The following is a 19956-nucleotide window of genomic DNA, read 5'->3' as shown; positions in this document are numbered from 1 at the left end:
GAGCTATGTTAATGTAAGCAAATACAACAGAAGAAGAATGAAGAACAAAACAAAAACACATTTTGAATGGAATAATGTGATCATACTGAACCCAAATATACAAAATGACCCCTTAAAGTATCAGTTCTTTAGAATATTTGTAACATTGCTTTGGTTGACTGATGCAGAAATACACATAATGCAATTTCAAGTGACAGTATATTATAAATGAATCAAGAAAATTATCATTACTACATTGTTAACAGATCGGAAAAAAAGAAAATCATGTTTTTTGTTTCATATTATTCAGTCCACGAACCTAGTATCTGTATTACCTAGAATACACTTCAGGATTCTACAAGAATTCACATTCTGCTGGTGGAATCACAAATCATTTGACTGCTAAATTTCTGCAGACGAATTGCGCACTGCATCCATGCCTGTCTTAATTGCAGCATAATGTGTACAATTATCCTGTTTTCTGTGCGTCTGTCTTTTCTCGGAACTGAACGCATTGAGAGCTGCATAACCCAAGTTGCTATCTTCGGTTACTTCCAACGTCTGTAATGATTCAGAATGCTTTTAGTCCAATAATATTTCATATTAGCTTTCAGATCACTAAATTTAAAGATTTTGGTTGCAAGCTATTGATCGTAAGAGGTAACTGGAACTAATTTAACTCATGTGATATGTATGTTGGAAGTAGAACATTATTACATTTCACAATTGCACCAAACGACATGAAATATTTTAGAACAAAGTACTTGCTCATGTTTCATGAGTCCTAAAATGCAGCCTACATTATTGGCGCATGAGGGTAGATTTATCATATAATTGATGTTTAATACATAAATTCAGGTGTGCCCAGAGCCAGAAACAAAAGATAATCTGTTACTGTCAGTATTTCAACAGTCATGTACTCGTTATTACTCAGATTTGTTTTTATTAAACTTAGGGCTTGCTGGCTTAGAGTCATGTCCTCACACACAAGGTTAAAGCAGGTCATATCTCATTGTGTTTTTATTCCATTAAGTTTTTTTTTGTCTTCTAAGTTAACCTTCCATGGGGTGTTTACAAAACCTCGGACAGTAAATTGCTAAATATGACTTCCATTCATGATCAAAACATTTCTATTAATTTTTGTGCAACCAAAACCCTCCTATATGATGCTGCAGAATGGCAGTGGATATATCAATCTCTATTCCCTAACTGTGAGTAGGTGTTATGTTGGTGCCCTGTTCTTTCTTTCTTTTATACATGAAAATCTCACGCTATCTGAGAACCTATAGTCAGTCATTTCAACTTCTATTCACTGATTCTCAACTCATCTTTGATATATTTTGAGTCATTTTGCTCCCTGCTCACTACTCAGTTTTATGGTTATGGGTATCTTTGTCCACGTATATTATGCATTCCCACTTATTTTCCTTGGTCTAACTTGTATGGTATTCACTGTTTCCTGATTCTCACAACACTGACTGAGGGTGATAATTGTTGTCTTAAATTATTACCGATGGACTCACTTGTCTGCAGTCACCTGACTCCAACTTATCGACAAAAGTTTTTGTGGACTGAACAGTCTTTCTGTGAGACAAGGTGAAGAAACAGGAGAAGGCAGCACATAATTCCAGAGACTGAACCTAGAGACCCAGAGACTGAAATTGTTTAAGCCTGATAAGACCATTGTTGGCTCTTGATTTACTCAAAGGCTATGTGCCCTGACATGTTAAAAAATATATTCACTTGTGAGATGTGAGAACCAATCACTGGATCAATGCTTTTTTTTCCAATACCTATCAGCTTTTTTGTAGTTTATATCATTCATCATTGCTTTGTTAGTTTAACAATTCACTGTGATTCAGATTATGTTAAATTCCAAGAATACTTAAAGCCTTGATTGTGCTTTCTTTAAAAACAAACTAATGCACATATGAGTATGTGCATTTAAATTAATTAGATTTGTAACTTAGTCAATGTATTGCCTCTGATGTCTAATCTGATGTTCACATTGAATTTGCATAATGACAACTATGCAGAAACCTCATGCAATCAATGTGCATCTGATTCAAACTTACTGAATATAAACTGAGTCCTGTGATTTTATTTTCCTTGCTAGTTCAGTACAAAAAGACATTTTGCATTTTATATTCCAACATTCAGCTGTTTCAGAAACAAACATAAATTTCTAAAACGAAAAGAGAAGCTAGTGGAAAAGCTCAGTAGGCCTGGCAGCATCTGTGGAGATAATTCAGAGTTAACATTATGGGTCAAGTCGCAGTTCCTCAGAAGGGTCCTGTGTTCTGCTGAAGGGTCACTGGGCCCAAAATGTTAACTCTAGTTTCTATCTACAGCTGCTGTGAGAACTGCTGAGTTTTTTTAGCAATTTTTATTTTTGTTTCTGATTCACAGCACCTGCAGTTCTTTTGATTGTATTTAACATAAATTTATTACATAAATTACGGTGTCTGCACTGGGCTGATTCTTCTTTTGCCTGTTGGTTTTGTTTGTAAAGAAAATCATATTGCAACTGTCACAAAACTTCCTTGGAATGGTTGTAAATGTTAAAACTTATCTTTCACAATTTCACTAAGTTAAATGTATCATGCTCACACTGTTCTGATCTGTTTTTTTCCCTTATAGAATCATAGAATTGCAATCGTGTGTAAGCAGGCCATTTGGCCCATCGAGTCCACACCGATCCTGCGAAGGGCATCCCGTCCAGACCCATGCCCCTGTACTCTATCCCAGCAACTCCACATTTCCCATGGCTACTCCCTCTGGCCTGCACATCCCTGGCATCTATAGACAATTTAGCATGACCAATCTGCCTAACGTACAAACCTTTGGACTGTGGGAGGAAACTGGAGTACCTGGAGGAAACTTCTGCATACATGGGGAGAATGTGTAATCTCCACACAGGCAGTTGCCTGAAGCTGATATTGAAGCTGGGTCCCTGGTGCTGTCAGTCAGCAGTGCTAAAAACTGAGCCAATATTAGAACATAGAACATAGAACAGCACAGCACAGAACAGGCCCTTCAGCCCACAATGTTGTGCTGACCATTGATCCTCATGTATGCACCCTCAAATTTCTGTGACCATATGCATGTCCAGCAGTCTCTTAAATGACCTCAATGACCTTGCTTCCACAACTGCTGCTGGCAACACCTTCCATGCTCTCACAACTCTCTGTGTAAAGAACCCGCCTCTGACATCCCCTCTATACTTTCTTCCAACCAGCTTAAAACTATGACCCCTCGTGCTAACCATTTCTGCCCTGGGAAATAGTCTCTGGCTATCAACTCTATCTATGCCTCTCATTATATTGTATACCTCAATTAGGTCCCCTCTCTTCCTCCTTTTCTCCAATGAAAAGAGACCGAGCTCAGTCAACCTCTCTTCATAAGATAAGCCCTCCAGTCCAGGCAGCATCCTGGTAAACCTCCTATGAACCCTTTCCAAGGCATCCACATCTTTCCTATAATAGGGCAACCAGAACTGGATGCAGTATTCCAAGTGTGGTCTAACCAAAGTTTTATAGAGCTGCAACAAGATCTCACGACTCTTAAACTCAATCCCCCTGTTAATGAAAGCCAAAACACCATATGCTTTCTTAACAACCCTGTCCACTTGGGTGGCCATTTTAAGGGATCTATGTATCTGCACACCAAGATCCATCTGTTCCCCCACACTGCCAAGAATCCTATCCTTAATCCTGTGCTCAGCTTTCAAATTCGACCTTCCATAATGCATCACCTCGCATTTATCCAGGTTGAACTCCATCTGCCACCTCTCAGCCCATCTCTGCATCCTGTCAATGTCCCACTGCAGCCTACAACAGCCCTCTACACTGTCAACGACACCTCCAACCTTTGTGTCATCTGCAAACTTGCTGACCCATCCTTCAATCCCCTCATCCAAGTCATTAATAAAAATTACAAACAGTAGAGGCCCAAGGACAGAGCCCTGTGGAACCCCACTCACCACTGACTTCCAGGCAGAATATTTTCCTTCTACTACCACTCGCTGTCTTCTGTTGGCCAGCCAATTCTGTATCCAGGCAGCTAAGTTCCCCTGTATCCCATTCCTCCTGACCTTCTGAATGAGCCTACCATTCTTCTAGAACTTCTTTTAAAGTCCAAAATTCCTCACTATTCATCAGAATTTGTATGTACAATAAGAGAAATGGACTTTGTACCTTGTGCCACTTACACTGCTCATTACTCACAGATTTATTGGCCCTGATGAAATGTACAAAACACAATTTATCAGAAGTAATATACTGTTTTACTGTACAATCTTTACTCTTGCATTCTGCTGCTTTAGCTATAAAGTTCAATATTTTGTGGGTGTTATTATTTTTGTCCCTGAATTGATTTATTACTTGACTGCTTGATACACAACAATTGTAATTGTTTAAGCCTGATAAGACCATTGTTGGCCCTTGATTTATTCAAAAGCTATGTGCCCTGGCATTTTAAAAAATATATTCCCTTATGAGATGTGAGCACTAATCACTGTATCTGTATTTTTTCCCCACTCTTCGTTGCCTTTCAGGTGAGCTGCCTTTTTGAGCCAATGCAATACAAAATTTTGGTTATTACAATGAGAAAAAGGTGCTCCTCCACTGGTTGCAGAATCAGTCAGTTGTTTCAGTACAGGTAAAATACTGGCATCCCCCTGAACAATATTCCGCCTACATTGAGTCGGCAGAAGGCAGAATAAATTTAACCTGGCTGATCAATTGTCTGTCAGACTGATCTCCAGAATGAGTCCAGTGTTATAAAGTGTTATAAAGCAACACTCATACAGTCAAAACAGCTGTCACAATTACCCAGTGCTGCCAGAGCAACTCAGCCACTGATCTTGTTAAAGCCTTCGTTCGTGGATGGCCAAATGAGCCAAGCTGAGGAGGTGAGGTAAGAATGACAGTACTTTGCATCAAAACAACATTTAACTGTGTTTGACACCTGGTAAAACTAAGTCAATAGAAATGAGGGAACACACTGTCTGCTAATTATGTCTAGCACAAGCAAAGATGGCAGCGGTTGTTGGACAGCGATCATCTTAGTTTCAGGCCTTCACAGCATCAGTTGCTAAGATTAGAGTCATGGCTGGAATCATTTTGACCTCCTTCAAAAATGACCTTAACTCCACAATAAGTCGAGAAGGTGGAATATTCTGGCTTAATGCACAGAGCTCTTGAGCAGTCATGATGCCTATTTACTGAACCAGTCCATGTTCATACTGGATCATATTCAAGCCTGAGCTTGTAATTAGCCAGTATTGAGCTACTTACTTTATACTTCCCCAAACCTGCCTGCTACATAAAAATCATAAATTGAGAACTTGGTGGATATTCACTGTGCCATGGGTAGGTACAGCTCTAGTACACATTCTGAAGCAGCCTGCATGATTTTCAACCAATACACCACTGTAAATCTTCAATCTCACTACTACCGATATACCATCTGAAAAAGCACTGTTGCAACTCATGGAGGAATGATGTTTCTTTATTCATTCATAGGATGAGGGTGTTGTTGGCTAGGCAGCATTTACTGCCCATCCCTAATTTCCAAGAGGGCAGTTAAGATTCAATCACATTGCTGTGGGCCTGGAGTCACATGTAGGCCAGACCAGGTAAGGATAGCAGTTTCCTTCCCTAAAGGTCATCTTTAGACTGTTAATTCCAGATATTTTTTGAATTCAAATTCCACCATTTGCCATGGTGCGATTCAAACCCAGGTCTGCAGAATGTTATCTGGATTAACAGTCTAGCAATAATACCACTAGTCCATCACCTCTTCCAAGGACTCTTGCTATCTTGAAAGATAAAAGCAATATGTAAATGTTTACAACACTATCTGCACTGGAGTCGGAATTGTAACTATGCCCTCATATATTGCTGAGTCAAAATCCTCAAACTCCCTTCAGAAGTGTAGACTCCCTGTACCTAAGTATGCAGCATAACAAGAATATGATTCACCACCACCCATCCAAGGACAACTTAGATGGATAGAAATTGCTTACCTTGCAGTGATGCTGACACTATAAATTCTTCATTACTGAAAATAACATTAATGTTGCAGATGGATTGATTTATGAATATTATCATCAATATTGTCATTATGTTACCTTGTCTGTTTGTCTCTGTAAGCTGTTATATTTTTCCCTTCACATATTTCTTCATGTTTACTTCAGTTAATGCACATTGTTTCAGTGCAAATTAGTAGGCCTGTGTTTTACTTCATGGTGTGCTATCAGCTGATACCACTGATTATACTGAAATCTGATTTTATGAATTGTGTCATTATTTGACCAGCCCACAAATCTGCAAATCTTCAGGAAGTACCTCCTTAGAGAAATATATACCAGAATATTGACAAGCATGATGAAATATCTGTGAACTAAGTATGACTAAAATAAGTATTCAAAGCTGTTCTTTGCTGACAGAGAACAAAAATTGACATTACTGCTGAAACTTTGCACACAGTTTATTAATCAGTTTGAATTGTTCCAACAACCTTTCTGACCTCTGTTCTTGCTTTTTCTCCCTCTTTCTGTTTTATTTTTAAAATTTATTCATGGCATGAGGGCATTGCTGGTTAAGCCAGCATATATTGCCTATCCCTAATTGCCCAGACGGCATTCAGGAGTCAACTATAGGTCTAGAGTCACATGTAGGCTGGGCTAGGTAAGGATGGCAGTTTCCTTCCATATAGGACATCAGTGAATCAGATGTTTCTTTTCTGACACTCATCAATGCATTCATAATGATCATTAGACTCTTAGTCTCGATTTTTAAAAAATCAAATTTCAACATCTGCAATAGCAGGATTCAAAGCTGGGTCTCCAGAACATTATCGGGGTCTCTGGATTAAAAGTCCAGTCCAGCAACAATAACACAAGGTGATTGTCTCCCCATTCTCAAACACATGACTTCCTTCCTTTCTCTGTCACTTGGCTGAAAGTTTTATTTTATATTGTTTGACAGCAGTTGATTTATATTCTGTGGTGTTTGATACAGACTGCTTCAATGTGATGTTGTTAACGTTGAGGTTGTGGACATGCTCGCTGAGCTGGTAGGTTTGGTTGCATATGTTTCATCACCCTCCTACGTAGCATCATCAGTGCACTTCTGGTGAAGCATCAGTGTTCTGTCCCATTGGTTATTTATATGCCTTGGTTTACTGGGCTGGTTTGTATTACTTCTGGTTTTGTTTCTCAGCGGTTTGTTCACAGGGTCTAATTGAAAGTTGATGGATTTCGGGTTGGAACACCAGGCGTCCAGGAATTCCCTGGCATGTCTCTGTGATCATGGATGTGTTATCCCAGTCGAATTCATGTCTCTCCTTGTCCGTGTGTGGTGAGACAAGTGAGAATTTGTCACATCTCTTGGTGGCTAGATGGTGTTCATGTATCCGTATTGTCAGTCTCCACCAACAAAACATTGAATTAGTCCCTGTGTATAAGCCACTGAGAAACAGAACTGGAAGGAATATCAACCACCCCAGCAAACTGAGGTATGTGAATAACAAACGGCACAGAACATCGATGCTTCACCGGAGGCATACTGCCGATGTTACGTTGCAGTGTGACAACACAATTGCAAACAAACCCACTGGCTTGGCGAGCATGTGGACAACCTTATCCACGACCCAATCTACAAATCTTTTCAAAAAGTTTGAAATGTTATCAATTGCCATGCTGTACCTACACCAGGCGATACACATGACATTAAATTTCCAATTAAAGTGAATAGCAGTAAGCCCAATAAAATACTACATCTGCTCGATTTCAATTGCGTGCCAAAACTACACTATTAATGGAAATACCTGAAAGGTGTCTGGAAATGAAGTAAGATCTTGAATGCAATCTTAAAATTACAGACCTTTACTTTTCTTTAAGTGATGGAACATAATGATTATAAAGGGCTTTCCACAATTTCAGTCATGCTGATATTCACGTGAGTTGCTCAGTCTTAGCTATTTTACACATATTTGGAACATGAATTCTGATAACGTTTGGTCCAAATAATTCCCGAATTTGATGATATGCAGCCAGAAAGTAATGGAAAAAATCAGCAGGTCTGGTAGCATTTGTGGTGAGAGAAACAAGGTTAATATTTACAGTTCTTCTGAACTCTTGAGGCTGCAAAAACAAGCCATAAGGTGTCATACCGTCTTTGGTTAACCTTGTTTCTCTATCCACTGGTGCTGCCATACTTGCTGAGTTTCTCCAACACTTTCTGACTTAATTCAGATGTCTTGCAGTACTTTGCTTTTATTCTAGTATTCAATGAACCTACTGACAATGGAGACTAGTCTCAATGCATTTTCTCTCCACTTCTAAATCTTACGGCTACCACAGAATGAAAATGTACACACGAGAAAATGACCGTTTGTTTCCATAATGCAAAATGATTAACATGCTCTTAAAAGAAAGTTAACGTATATGGACATACCATTTCTTCGCATGGTCGAGGTGCATCTTGATTTGTCCCTTTGCATTGGGAATAGAAATTAAAAGACTTTATTTTCTTTTTACAGTCCAAATGAGAGGCACAGATACATCCAACTTCTATGAGGCATATCATCTTGGTTCATAATTATACAGAAATATTATTCATTAGAATCACTAGCTGCTCACCATTTTGGATTCCAAATTGTACTCATACTTCAATATAAACAGGAAAATGGTGATAACATTAAAAGGGCATTTTAAGTATTCATTCATGTTAGTACAGTGTGTCATCCAATGATCGAGTCCCGATTAAGATTAGAAAGATATTTTTGTTTTAGATTCAAGTTAGGCGTCACTGACAATAACATTTCCTTTTTAACTGATCAAAAACCTTAAAACTACGTAAACACAGCGCTCTTTACCTTTGCATGAACTTAACTTGCATCGCTTTCCAATGACGGCCACCAGCAAGAGACAGACAAGTCCGCTGACTGCGCACCCAATCGCCAAAATGTCAAAATTAATGTCAATGCCTGTAAGATTAATGAAAGTAGCTGGGAAGATTTTTGAGATAGAACTTAGGATAAGTCAATAATTATCAATAATTTATTAACTTCGCTTATGCATGAAAACTGTAACGTTAGCAATGCCAATTCGACTGCAGCACATGAAAACCAGAGTGAAATTAAAAATATATCCCAAGACAAATCGAAGTGATTAAATCTTTCCTTCGTGCTTTTTTGTGTCATGCCTTGTTCCTTTGAATTGATGCTTTGATGCTTTGTTTTGTTAATTTTAAACTGTCCTGTTGGATATCGCCTGTCAAATCATTTACCCTGAGAAAAGGTAATCCTGACATGAAATTGCTCATCCTTATCACAAGACGAGACATTGCAGGCTTTTCGCGAGCGTAATCTTTTAAAATAATGGAAAATGTATTTTCAAACTGGAGGAGGTTCTGGGGCTGGATTGGTTACGAACCTTAAAGCGTACGCTACTTCAGTAGCAACGTATCGTGTGTTACATGGAATGGCACCCACTGGAAGCAGCAATTGACAACACAAATCTGAGGCCCTTGCGCGGGTTCTACAATTAATACAGGTAGAAAAGTTTCAAGGCTGTTCTCGGAAAGTCACAAGGACGTTACTTCCTCAGAAATTAATGAAGACGTGGAATTAATGACAGAAATGTGAATAGCTAGAAATGAGTTATCGAAAATAGTTACGGAAGTTGAAAAAAAAGATAGAGTAACTGAAGTATGTTTGTGGGAAAAAAAACATATTATCTGGGACAAGAGTATGGTGCCTGATTTCCCATATATTACAGGCCAAGCAGTCTACTTGATCGAGCTGAGTTTTGATTGCTGAAAAGTATTTACCTTACATCAAACTACATTACTTTGGTGTTCTTACCTAATTTTATTAATTTGGCCTTGACTTTCACTTCTTCCTGTTGTTTTATCGTTAAAGCTACGTTTAGCTCCTCTATAAGTGCAGTATGATTTCCTGACATAACAATTTGAGGTCAATTTTGGTCTGGAGATTTGCCCAGGAGTTATAGCTTCCCACTCAGAGCTGTTCCACTGCAGGCCAGATGCCGCTCCATCTCCCAGTTAAGATAATGCTGACTGTCTCCGTGTGCTCCTTTTTCCTGTTTTTCCAGATGATACTGATTGCGCTTGGGTGCTCGTTTCATATACACTCATTACTGTTAGTGAGTTTGCACTCGATTATTTCAAACATTTAGAGTAGACGGGGCTCAATCTTACCTACTAAAAAATCAAAAGCTACCAATAACGCTGAAGAACTGTTTCTATTGCTTGCGTGTATGTTTGTGTGTATGTGCAATTCTGTGCTAAACTAGAAATGAATACACTTTTCAATATTTTACACAGACATGCTGTGAGTTTTTACACTTGAAGCCAATTTAGGGAGCATCTAGTAAATACGTAAAACAGATGATATCAGAGCAAATAACATTGATAATCCCTAAGCAAAGAGTTTGGAGAATTGTTCAGAAAAAAAACAAAGTGCTGGAAAAACTCATCAAATCCAGTAACATCCGTAGAGAACAAATGGAAATTAACATTTCAGGCTAATTGGCGTTCCTTCAGAAAACAGGGTAGAATTGGAATCAGACAGAATTGGTTGGAATATTGAGTTCCACTAGGGGGATAAAATGTACAGGGAGCTAAGAAAGTAAATTAAAGATTTGATTTTATTCATGCATGAGATATGGGCATCATATTGCCTGGCTCCAGTTGCCGTTGAGATGGTGGTGGTGAGCTGCCTTCTTGAACTGCTGAAGTCAATGTTCTGTAAGTAATTCCTTAGAGATGGAATTCAAGGATTTTGACCCAGCAGCAGTGAAGAAGCAGTGATATATTTCCAAGTCTGGATGGTGAGTGGCTTACATAGAACATAGAACAGTACAGCACAGAACAGGCCCTTCAGCCCACAATGTTGTGCCGACCATTGATCCTCATGTATGCACCCTCAAATTTCTGTGACCATATACATGTCCAGCAGTCTCTTAAATGACCCCAATGACCTTGCCTCCACAACTGCTGCTGGCAACGCATTCCATGCTCTCACAACTCTCTGCGTAAAGAACCTGCCTCTGACATCCCCTCTATACTTTCCACCAACCAGCTTAAAACTATGACTCCTCGTACTAGCCATTTCTGCCCTGGGAAATAGTCTCTGGCTATCAACTCTATCTATGCCTCTCATTATCTTGTGTACCTCAATTAGGTCCCCTCTCCTCCTCCTTTTCTCCAATGAAAGGAGACCGAGCTCAGTCAACCTCTCTTCATAAGATAAGCCCTCCAGTCCAGGCAGCATCCTGGTAAACTTCCTCTGAACCCTCTCCAAAGCATCCACATCTTTCCTATAATAGGGCGCCCAGAACTGGACGCAGTATTCCAAGTGCGGTCTAACCAAAGTTTTATAGAGCTGCAACAAGATCTCACGACTCTTAAACTCAATCCCCCTGTTAATGAAAGCCAAAACACCATATGCTTTCTTAACAACCCTGTCCACTTGGGTGGCCATTTTAAGGGATCTATGTATCTGCACACCAAGATCCCTCTGTTCCTCCACGCTGCCAAGAATCCTATCCTTAATCCTGTACTCAGCTTTCAAATTCGACCTTCCAAAATGCATCACCTCGCATTTATCCAGGTTGAACTCCATCTGCCACCTCTCAGCCCATCTCTGCATCCTGTCAATGTCCCGCTGCAGCCTACAACAGCCCTCTACACTGTCAACGACACCTCCGACCTTTGTGTCGTCTGCAAACTTGCTGACCCATCCTTCAATCCCCTCATCCAAGTCATTAATAAAAATTACAAACAGTAGAGGCCCAAGGACAGAGCCCTGTGGAACCCCACTCACCACTGACTTCCAGGCAGAATATTTTCCTTCTACTACCACTCGCTGTCTTCTCTTGGCCAGCCAATTCTGTATCCAAGCAGCTAAGTTCCCCTGTATCCCATTCCTCCTGACCTTCTGAATGAGCCTACCATGGGGAACCTTATCAAATGCCTTACACCTGAGTTCCCCTGAGTTCCCCTGTATCCCATTCCTCCTGACCTTCTGAATGAGCCTACCATGGGGAACCTTATCAAATGCCTTGGACAGAAGCTTGAAAGTGGTGGTGCTTCTATTTATTTCCTCCCCTTGTCCTTCAAGATGGAAGTGGTGTGGGCTTGGCAGGTGCTGTCTAAGGACATTGAATAAATTTCTGCAATGTATCTTGCAGATTATATGCATCGATGCTACCGAGCTTCGGTAGGAGAGTGGCTGAAGGTTTTTGGATGTGATATTAGTCAAGCGTTTGCTTTGTTCTGGATGGTGTTACGCTTCTTAAGTGTTGTTGCAGCTGTGCTCATCCAGAAAAGAGGGTAATATTCCATCCAATATTCAGTGAGAAAGACAGATTGACATATAATGGTCAGAGATGGGAAAGGAAGAAATGCGGTCAAAGCTTTTCATGTTCAACTCATCAGTAGAAATACAGGACTGTCAAATTAACATTGACATGTTAAACAATCAGCATCCATCCTCATGTAAAATCGGAAAGAACAGCAGATGCTGTAAATCAGAGACAAAAGTAAAGATTGCTGGAAAAGCTCAGCTCAGGGAAATCAGAATTAACACTTCAGGTCCATTTCTGAGGAAGGGTCACTGGGCCCCAAACGTTAGCTCTGAATTCTCTCCACAGTTGCTGCTGGACCTGCTGAGCTTTTCCAATAATTTCTATTTTTCAATTATTCAATTCTCTTCAAACAATTTTTCTCTTATTCAATTCTCATGTGTTCTGTTTCTTCTGGTCATATTGAAATTTGGTATTCTTTCAAGTTCCTAAATGAGTGAAAAGTGGAAAGCTTTGACAGCTTATTTTCGTTTTCAGCAATATAAATTTCAACATTCAAATTCCAGTCTCAAATCTTGTTGGGAAGAAATTCACACCTAAAACAATGTTGGAACGGGAAAGCCCAATTTTTCTTTCAATTCATTTCACTGTAGTGGAATTGGCTTATCCGCTCTTGCTGATGAATGTGTTACATGCTCTATTTAAAGTATCATACTTCAACTTCTCAGGATATAGCTTTTTTTTTCTTTTGGTTTTAAACACTTCTCTATTTCACTTAAACACTTCCTGTGCCAACAAGTTCACATATGAATTTAGTTTATGAGCAAAGTCTCTTTGCCTTAAATTCCTATTGAAGTTTTTCGTACCTGTCAATGATTACGGTCACCACGTGCAAAGTGTGCAAACATAGTTATCATACAGTGCCCGAAGGCACAGACTGCCACAGGCAGCAATGTCCTGCTTTTATATAGACTGAAGTTTCAGGGATGTGATGACACCAAACATTCCGTCAGATGATTGCAGAAGGGCAGGCAGCAGGCAATGAAAGAGTGCCTTGTGGCTAATCCCTACTCAAACAAATATAATATTTTTGATATTGTTAGGAGTTGGGATATGACCTCTCAGAGAACGTAACAGCCACCACCGGACCAGTGACACCACAATTGAATCTAATGCAGGGAAGATCAAAGTATCAGCAAATAGTAATGATATGGAACTGTTGTCAGGGACACAGAAATATTTCTGTGGCTGCAAGTGAGACTTCAGGTTGCCATGTTGCCTTCCTAGGCCATGGTCAAGGATATCCCTCAGTGGGTGCAGGACATTTTGAAAGAGGAGGGTGCACAGCCAGAAATCATTGTCCATACTGGAATGCATGCCATAGGCAGCAAGAGAGATGAGATCCTGTAAAGGGAATTTCAGCAGTCAGGTAGGAAAGCGAAATGGAGGATCTCTTGGATTGTAAGCTCAGGGTGACTCCCTGTGCCACAGACTGGCGAGGTCATAATTAGGAAGATAATACAGTTGAATGCATGGCTAAAGATCTGGTGTCGGAGGGATGTCTTCAGATGTCTGGATCATTAGAATCTCTACCGGGGAAGGAGGAACCTGTACAAGAATGATGACTTGCACCCAAATTAGAGGGGTGCCAATATCTTTGTTTGGTTTGCTAATACCACCTGAGAGGTAAACTGGTGAGGCAAGGTATGGAAAGTAGAACAGGAGGTCAGCATATGGAGTGACTGAGAAGAAGGTTGGGGTAAGTTAAGTCAGTAGAATAGGAAGAACAGGCAGGACCAGGTTGGTCAGTGAGACTCACAGGATTAAGTGCATAACAGGTAAGGTCAATAAGTTTAGAGCCTGTATTATTGCATGGGGCTACATATCATAGCCATTACAGCCACTACAGAAACTTGGCTGACAGAATGGTAGTATTAGCAACTCACTGCTCCAGGTTTTAGATGTTTAACGTAAGATAGAATGTCACATGAAGAGGGGTCATCTTTAAGGGCTCACCCAGACAGTCCATATGTATAGAAATCAGGAATAAAAACATTGCAATCACTATGATGGGGTCACACTGTAGGCTTCCCAACAGCCAGCAAGAGACAGAGGAACATATATGTGAGTAAATCGTGGAAAGTCATTAGGATGAAAGCATAACTGTTGTGGCTGATTTTGACTTCCCTAATATTGGCAGGGACTCCCTTACTGTCAAGGACTTAGATTGGGCACAACTTTTTAAGTGAATCTGTAAGGACTTCATGAAACAATATATCTCTAGTCCAACTAGCTAAGGGGCCATAATAGAGCTTGTATTGGTAAGAGCCAAGCCAGCTTGTTTATAGTTTCAGTGGGGGGCAACTTGGGAACAGTGATAATGATTCCATAAGTTTTAAGATTTTTATGGATAAAGATGAAGCTGGTCCTCAGGTGAAAGTGCTAAATTGGAGGAGGTTAATTGCAATTGGGCAGGAAGTTGAGAAATTATATTGGAGGCTGCTGTTCGAGGGTAAATCCATTTCTGACTTATGCAAGCCGTTTAAAGGTCAGTTGATCAGAATTCAGGACCATCAAGATCCTGTCAGGAAGAAAGATAGGGTGGCAAAGTTTGGGAATTCTGGATGGCCAGAGATATTGAAAGTTTAGTCAAAGAAAAAAAGAAAACACATGTAAGGTGTTAGACACTGAAATCACAAAAGGCCCTTAAGGAATATTAAGGACGCAGGCAAGTATTAAAACAAGAAATTAGGAGGGCCAGAGCAGATCTTGAAATGCCTTTGACAAGAAAATCCCAAGGCATTTTGCATCCATTATAGAATAAGGAGGGTAACCGGGAAAAGCATAGGTGCACAGAAGGATAAAGGAAGGAATTTATGCATGGAGCCAGAGAAAATTCGTAAGGTCTTTAATGAGTACTCTGCATTGGTATTGATCAAGGAGAAGGACATGGAAAATATTAGGGAGAGGTGTGTTGATATCCTATGGCATGTCAATATTAAAAAGAAGGAGCTGTTAGATGCCTTGAAAAACATTAAGGCAGATAAGTCCTCAGTCACTGATGGGATCTATTCCAGGATACTGAGGAAGGTGAGAGGGGAGATTATTGGGCTTGACAGAATCTTTGTATCATCTTCAGCCCTAGGTGAGGTACCAGAGAACATTATTCCTTCATTTAAATGTTATTCCTTCATTTAAAAATGGCAACAGAGATAATCCAGAAAACCAAAGGCCAGTTAACCTTACATCACCAGTAGGGAAATTACTGGAGAAGATTCTTAGGGACAGGAATTGCTTGCATTTGGAAAATATTGAGATTAATCAGGGAAATACGACTTATTTGGGACAATAAGTGTGGGTTTGCACAAGGGAGATCTTTTGTCAGAAATTAGATGGAGTTTATTTTGGGGAAATGATGAAGATAATTGATGATGGTAGGACAGTAGTTGTAGTGTACATAGGGTTTCCTAAAACATTGAAGATTAAGTCACATGGGATCCATGGTGAGTCGGTATATTGAATATAAAAGTTCTTAGATGACACAAAAATTGGTTGAATTGTGCATAGTGAGGAAAGTTTTCAAAGGATACAGGAGGACATAGATCAGATGGAAAGTTGACAAGAGAAATGGCAGATAAAACTTAATCGAGACAAACATGGGGCAATGCAATTTGAAAGGTCAAATGCAAGAAGTAATTATACACTAAATGGCAGGAGCCTTTGAAGCATTGATATACAGAAGGATCATGGGGTGTGATGTCCATATCTTCCTGGAAGTGGCAACGCAAATGGATAATCTGATCAAGAAGTGGTATGTCATGCTTTCCTTAATTAATCAGGGCATTGAGTATAAAAGTTGGTAAGATATTTTGTAGCTGTATAAAACTTTACTCAGGCAACATTTGGAAAAGTGTGTGAAGTTTTTGTTGCCATACTATAAGAAGGATGTGCAGGCTTTTCAGTGGTTGCAAAAGATGTTTACCAAGATGTTGTATCAATTGGACAGTATTAGTTATATGGAGTGGTTAGACAAACATGGATTGTTTTCATTTGAACATTGGATGCAGAGGCGTAACCAGTGGCTAGTTAGCTCCAGGGTGGAAATGTCATATCCTCAGGGCCAAAATGTCATATACTCAGGGCCACAGGTATAAGGTGAGAGGGGAACATTTAAAGGAGATGTTTGAGGAATGCAGTTTACAGAGGTGGCCTAGACCTCGAACAAGCTGCCACTGGAGGTGGTAGAAGCAGGTGTGATAGCAATGTTTAAGATACATTTAGACAGATACATGAACAGGCAGGGAATAGAAGAATACAAACCATTTGGAGGCAGATGGGATTAGTTTAGATTTACATCATGACCTGCACAGACATGGTCGTCTGATTGGCCTATTCTTGTGTTGTACTGTTCTATGTTTCTACATACTCAGTTTGCATGTGCAGGTTCAGAACCCCAATATTTAGTCAACTTTCAGGTATTACCCTTCTTCAAGAAGAGTAATATCCGAAACGTTAGTTTCCACCTTCCTCCAGATGTTGCCTGGCTTGCTGTGTTCTTCCAGCCTCTTGTTTGTGTACTTTGGATACCAGCATCTCCATTTTTTCTTGTCTCAATATTTAGCATTCAATTTCTATGTAAAAAGAAGTTTTGAGCTATCGTTTTATTTCTGTGCAGTTTCAGTAACAGTGTTGTTAATTATACACAAATTCATTCGTTGACTTCCTACCTGAGGTCGAACTTGACATCAAATAAACAGACAATTTCCAACTCCGGGTAGCATTGTGAGATACCAAACAAACATAAGGGGTGCCTTTCTGGATCGGCTGTGATTCCTGTAGAGTACTGAAAGCTCGATAAAGCCCCGCATCGGTCAAGTTCTGTGTTGTTTTTATCCCGGTGACAATCTTGCTTGTATTTTTGTACCAGTTGAATGCAATCGTCGCTGGGTAAAAGTCAACTGTTTCACATACGAGACGTAGATAGACGTCTGAATTTCCATCAGGTGTTTTGGAAAGTATGGTAGGGGTAGATGGTGGATCTGTAATGGGATTAAAATAACATCGTTCAGCGCTGTCGATTTAGAACATCATTATATCTCATAACCAATGAATAATGCTGAGTACTGCTTTATTAATTTGGAAAATAAGAGTTTCACAACAGTCACTCAATGTTGAGCCAATTATTTGATTAACGCAAAAATTTTGCGCAATTCACTGGTAGTGCTATTTAATTGGGGCGGCTGGTGGTTAGTATCGCTGGTTCACAGCGCCGGGGTGGGGAGTTCGATTCTAGCTTCTGTCTGTGTGGAGCTTGCACATTCTCTCCATGCCTGCGTGGGTTACCTTCTGGTGCCCCGACTTCCTCCCACAGTCCAAAGATGTGCAGTTTAGGCGGATTGACCATACTAAATTGCCCCGTAGCACACAGGGATGTGCTGTTTAAGTGGAATAGTCATGCAAGTACGCTCGATCAAAGCGAAGCTGTATCGAACTTCTAATACACTACAGGAATCAGAGATAAAGTGGGCGATAAAGTGGGTCTGGGTGAGATGAATTTCGGACGGTCGGTGCCGACTCGATCGGCCGAATCAGCTTTTCTGCACTGTGGCGATCTATTCCTTCATTGTATGGGATTAATTCACTAGAGAAAAGCAAACTGGTAACACTCTGACCTCAGATGCACAAGTCTAACAGCAACTGCCATAATAACCTTACAACTCCATCAATTTCTAGAATAATGGAATGTTGTATGAATCATGGATATAAATTGTTCTGGGAAATTCCGTGCTTGTTGATAAAATATTTCCTTACACTTTGGGCTAAACACGAGAAAAAACAAACAAACATGAACGCCCTTTTGCTTCATTTTATTTCAGTCCCCTCAGATGTTTGGTTGTTTAGCCTTATCAACTACTATTCCTGAACTTCCCGCTTAAATCATTAGGAGAAAAATGTGTCACCAGCTCAGATGAAGATAACAATTTGAGCATATTCTTTTGGAAATATATTAACTGCATAATCGGAGGTCATTCAGAGCACCCTGGAACAGTTCTCTTCCTCGGATTTTCACCAGTAAAACAATGCATAAATTTGTTGGCAGCCTAATCGACTTCACTGTAAAGTGGTTAAATCATTTCAGTTCATTTTGTTATGAGGTCAATATTAAAGAATTTGATGATTTGATTCATTAGGATATGTAACAGAACGGAGCATGTCCCACAATAATGGTTTCGTTAGATAAAAAAGAATACATTGTTTCCAAGATAACACGGTGTGAAGCTGGATGAACACAGCAGGCCAAGCAGCATCAGAGGAGCAGGAAAAGCTGTTGCTGGGCCTGCTGTGTTCATCCAGCCTCACATTTTATTATCTTAACTTCTCAATCATTTCGCGTTAAACGCATGTTAACTCGATCGGATATGCATAATTGCTGTTGAATTTTTTTTTCGAGATTTTACTAATCTTCCTGCCCTGTTTGGCATTGCTATGATGTAAACATGACAACATTCTGCAATGAATGCCCTGATGAAGCATCATCTAGACTTGAAACCATAGTTTGCTCTCTCTTCATGGATGCTGCCTGACCCCGCTATGATTTCCAGCATAATGTCCTTCAATATTATTAATCGGCTAAACAATGTATCGAAATTTCTAACAATTCCTTCACCTACAATGCCACTTACGGTAGACAACAAGTGCAGTTCCAGTCCCGTTGATAATCGTCCCGCTATTTCGACTAACTCCGCAGTAATAAACTCCAGCATCTTCAAGACGGATGTCAATGAGCTGTAAGGTGCCCTGGCCCTTTCTCTTAAAATGCTGTTTCCTAGCCTCGGAGATAGGATGCAGAAGTGCTTTATCGCCAAGTTTCCACCAGAAGACTCTCACCTCTGAATCATCAGACAGAATACTGAAAGCACAAGTGATGGTTATGTTTTCACCGAAATTCCGAATAATGCGTTGAGGCTTCTGTGACACCTGGAAATGGGGATAGCAAAAAGCTTTCAAAGAAAAAGAGAAAGAAAAATAATGCATTCCATTAATTCAACATTGAGATCTGACTTGGAAACTCCTAAAAAGATAGATTGATAAGTCTAACATGAATAAATATTAAGACGGTTTTAATTCTTTTTCCCAGAAAATACCTATTGAGATCATTTCGAGGACCAACATGCGCTGCAGCATAATCATATTGGGTGAAGGAAGAATCAATTCTTGCCAACAGACGAATGCTGCAGTGAATGTGTACAGAGAGGCCACAGATGGCGTGAGATTTTACTGGTTTGCATATGTCCTATCATGAAAGAACTGGTGAAGTGCAAATAAAGTGATGACAAGTCGAAAGAGAAACCGTGAAGTACTGCGAATGCTGAAACTAAAACTACAGAGTGCTGGAAATACAGCAACGAGCTGATTGTTACATCTGTCCCTGTTCCTGCAGGTGATGTAAAGTAAGCAAGTTTTAAATGGGTTGTCTTTTATACGCGCGAACGTGTGGTGTTTTCTTGTTATCTGTACTCGATTTCAGTGTAACTTTATTCTGATTTTCATCAGCAGAAACTGTGATGTATTTACACCCTACAGTAGATTGTTTTAGGTTGGACATTAAGAACATAACGTCATAGGAAATGGGATTAGGA

General features: G+C 39.9%; 1 protein-coding gene across 1 annotated transcript; it reads right to left on the bottom strand.

The window, feature by feature from the left end:
* Positions 1-381: 381 nt before the first annotated feature.
* Positions 382-19546, bottom strand: LOC125459601 (natural cytotoxicity triggering receptor 3 ligand 1-like). The gene is made up of 6 exons (XM_059651785.1): positions 19462-19546; positions 19000-19317; positions 17044-17355; positions 8863-8973; positions 8442-8479; positions 382-540 (listed from the first exon to the last, which is right to left on the bottom strand). Exons 1-6 carry the CDS (start codon positions 19505-19507, stop codon positions 382-384), a joined length of 984 nt encoding a protein of 327 aa, XP_059507768.1. The 5' UTR covers positions 19508-19546.
* Positions 19547-19956: the final 410 nt, after the last annotated feature.

This window comes from Stegostoma tigrinum, chromosome 16 (genome assembly GCF_030684315.1).
Source record: "Stegostoma tigrinum isolate sSteTig4 chromosome 16, sSteTig4.hap1, whole genome shotgun sequence".
Lineage (NCBI taxonomy): Eukaryota > Metazoa > Chordata > Chondrichthyes > Orectolobiformes > Stegostomatidae > Stegostoma > Stegostoma tigrinum.
The sequence above is the reverse complement of the archived record's forward strand: the minus strand, read 5'-3'. Positions and strand labels throughout refer to the sequence as shown.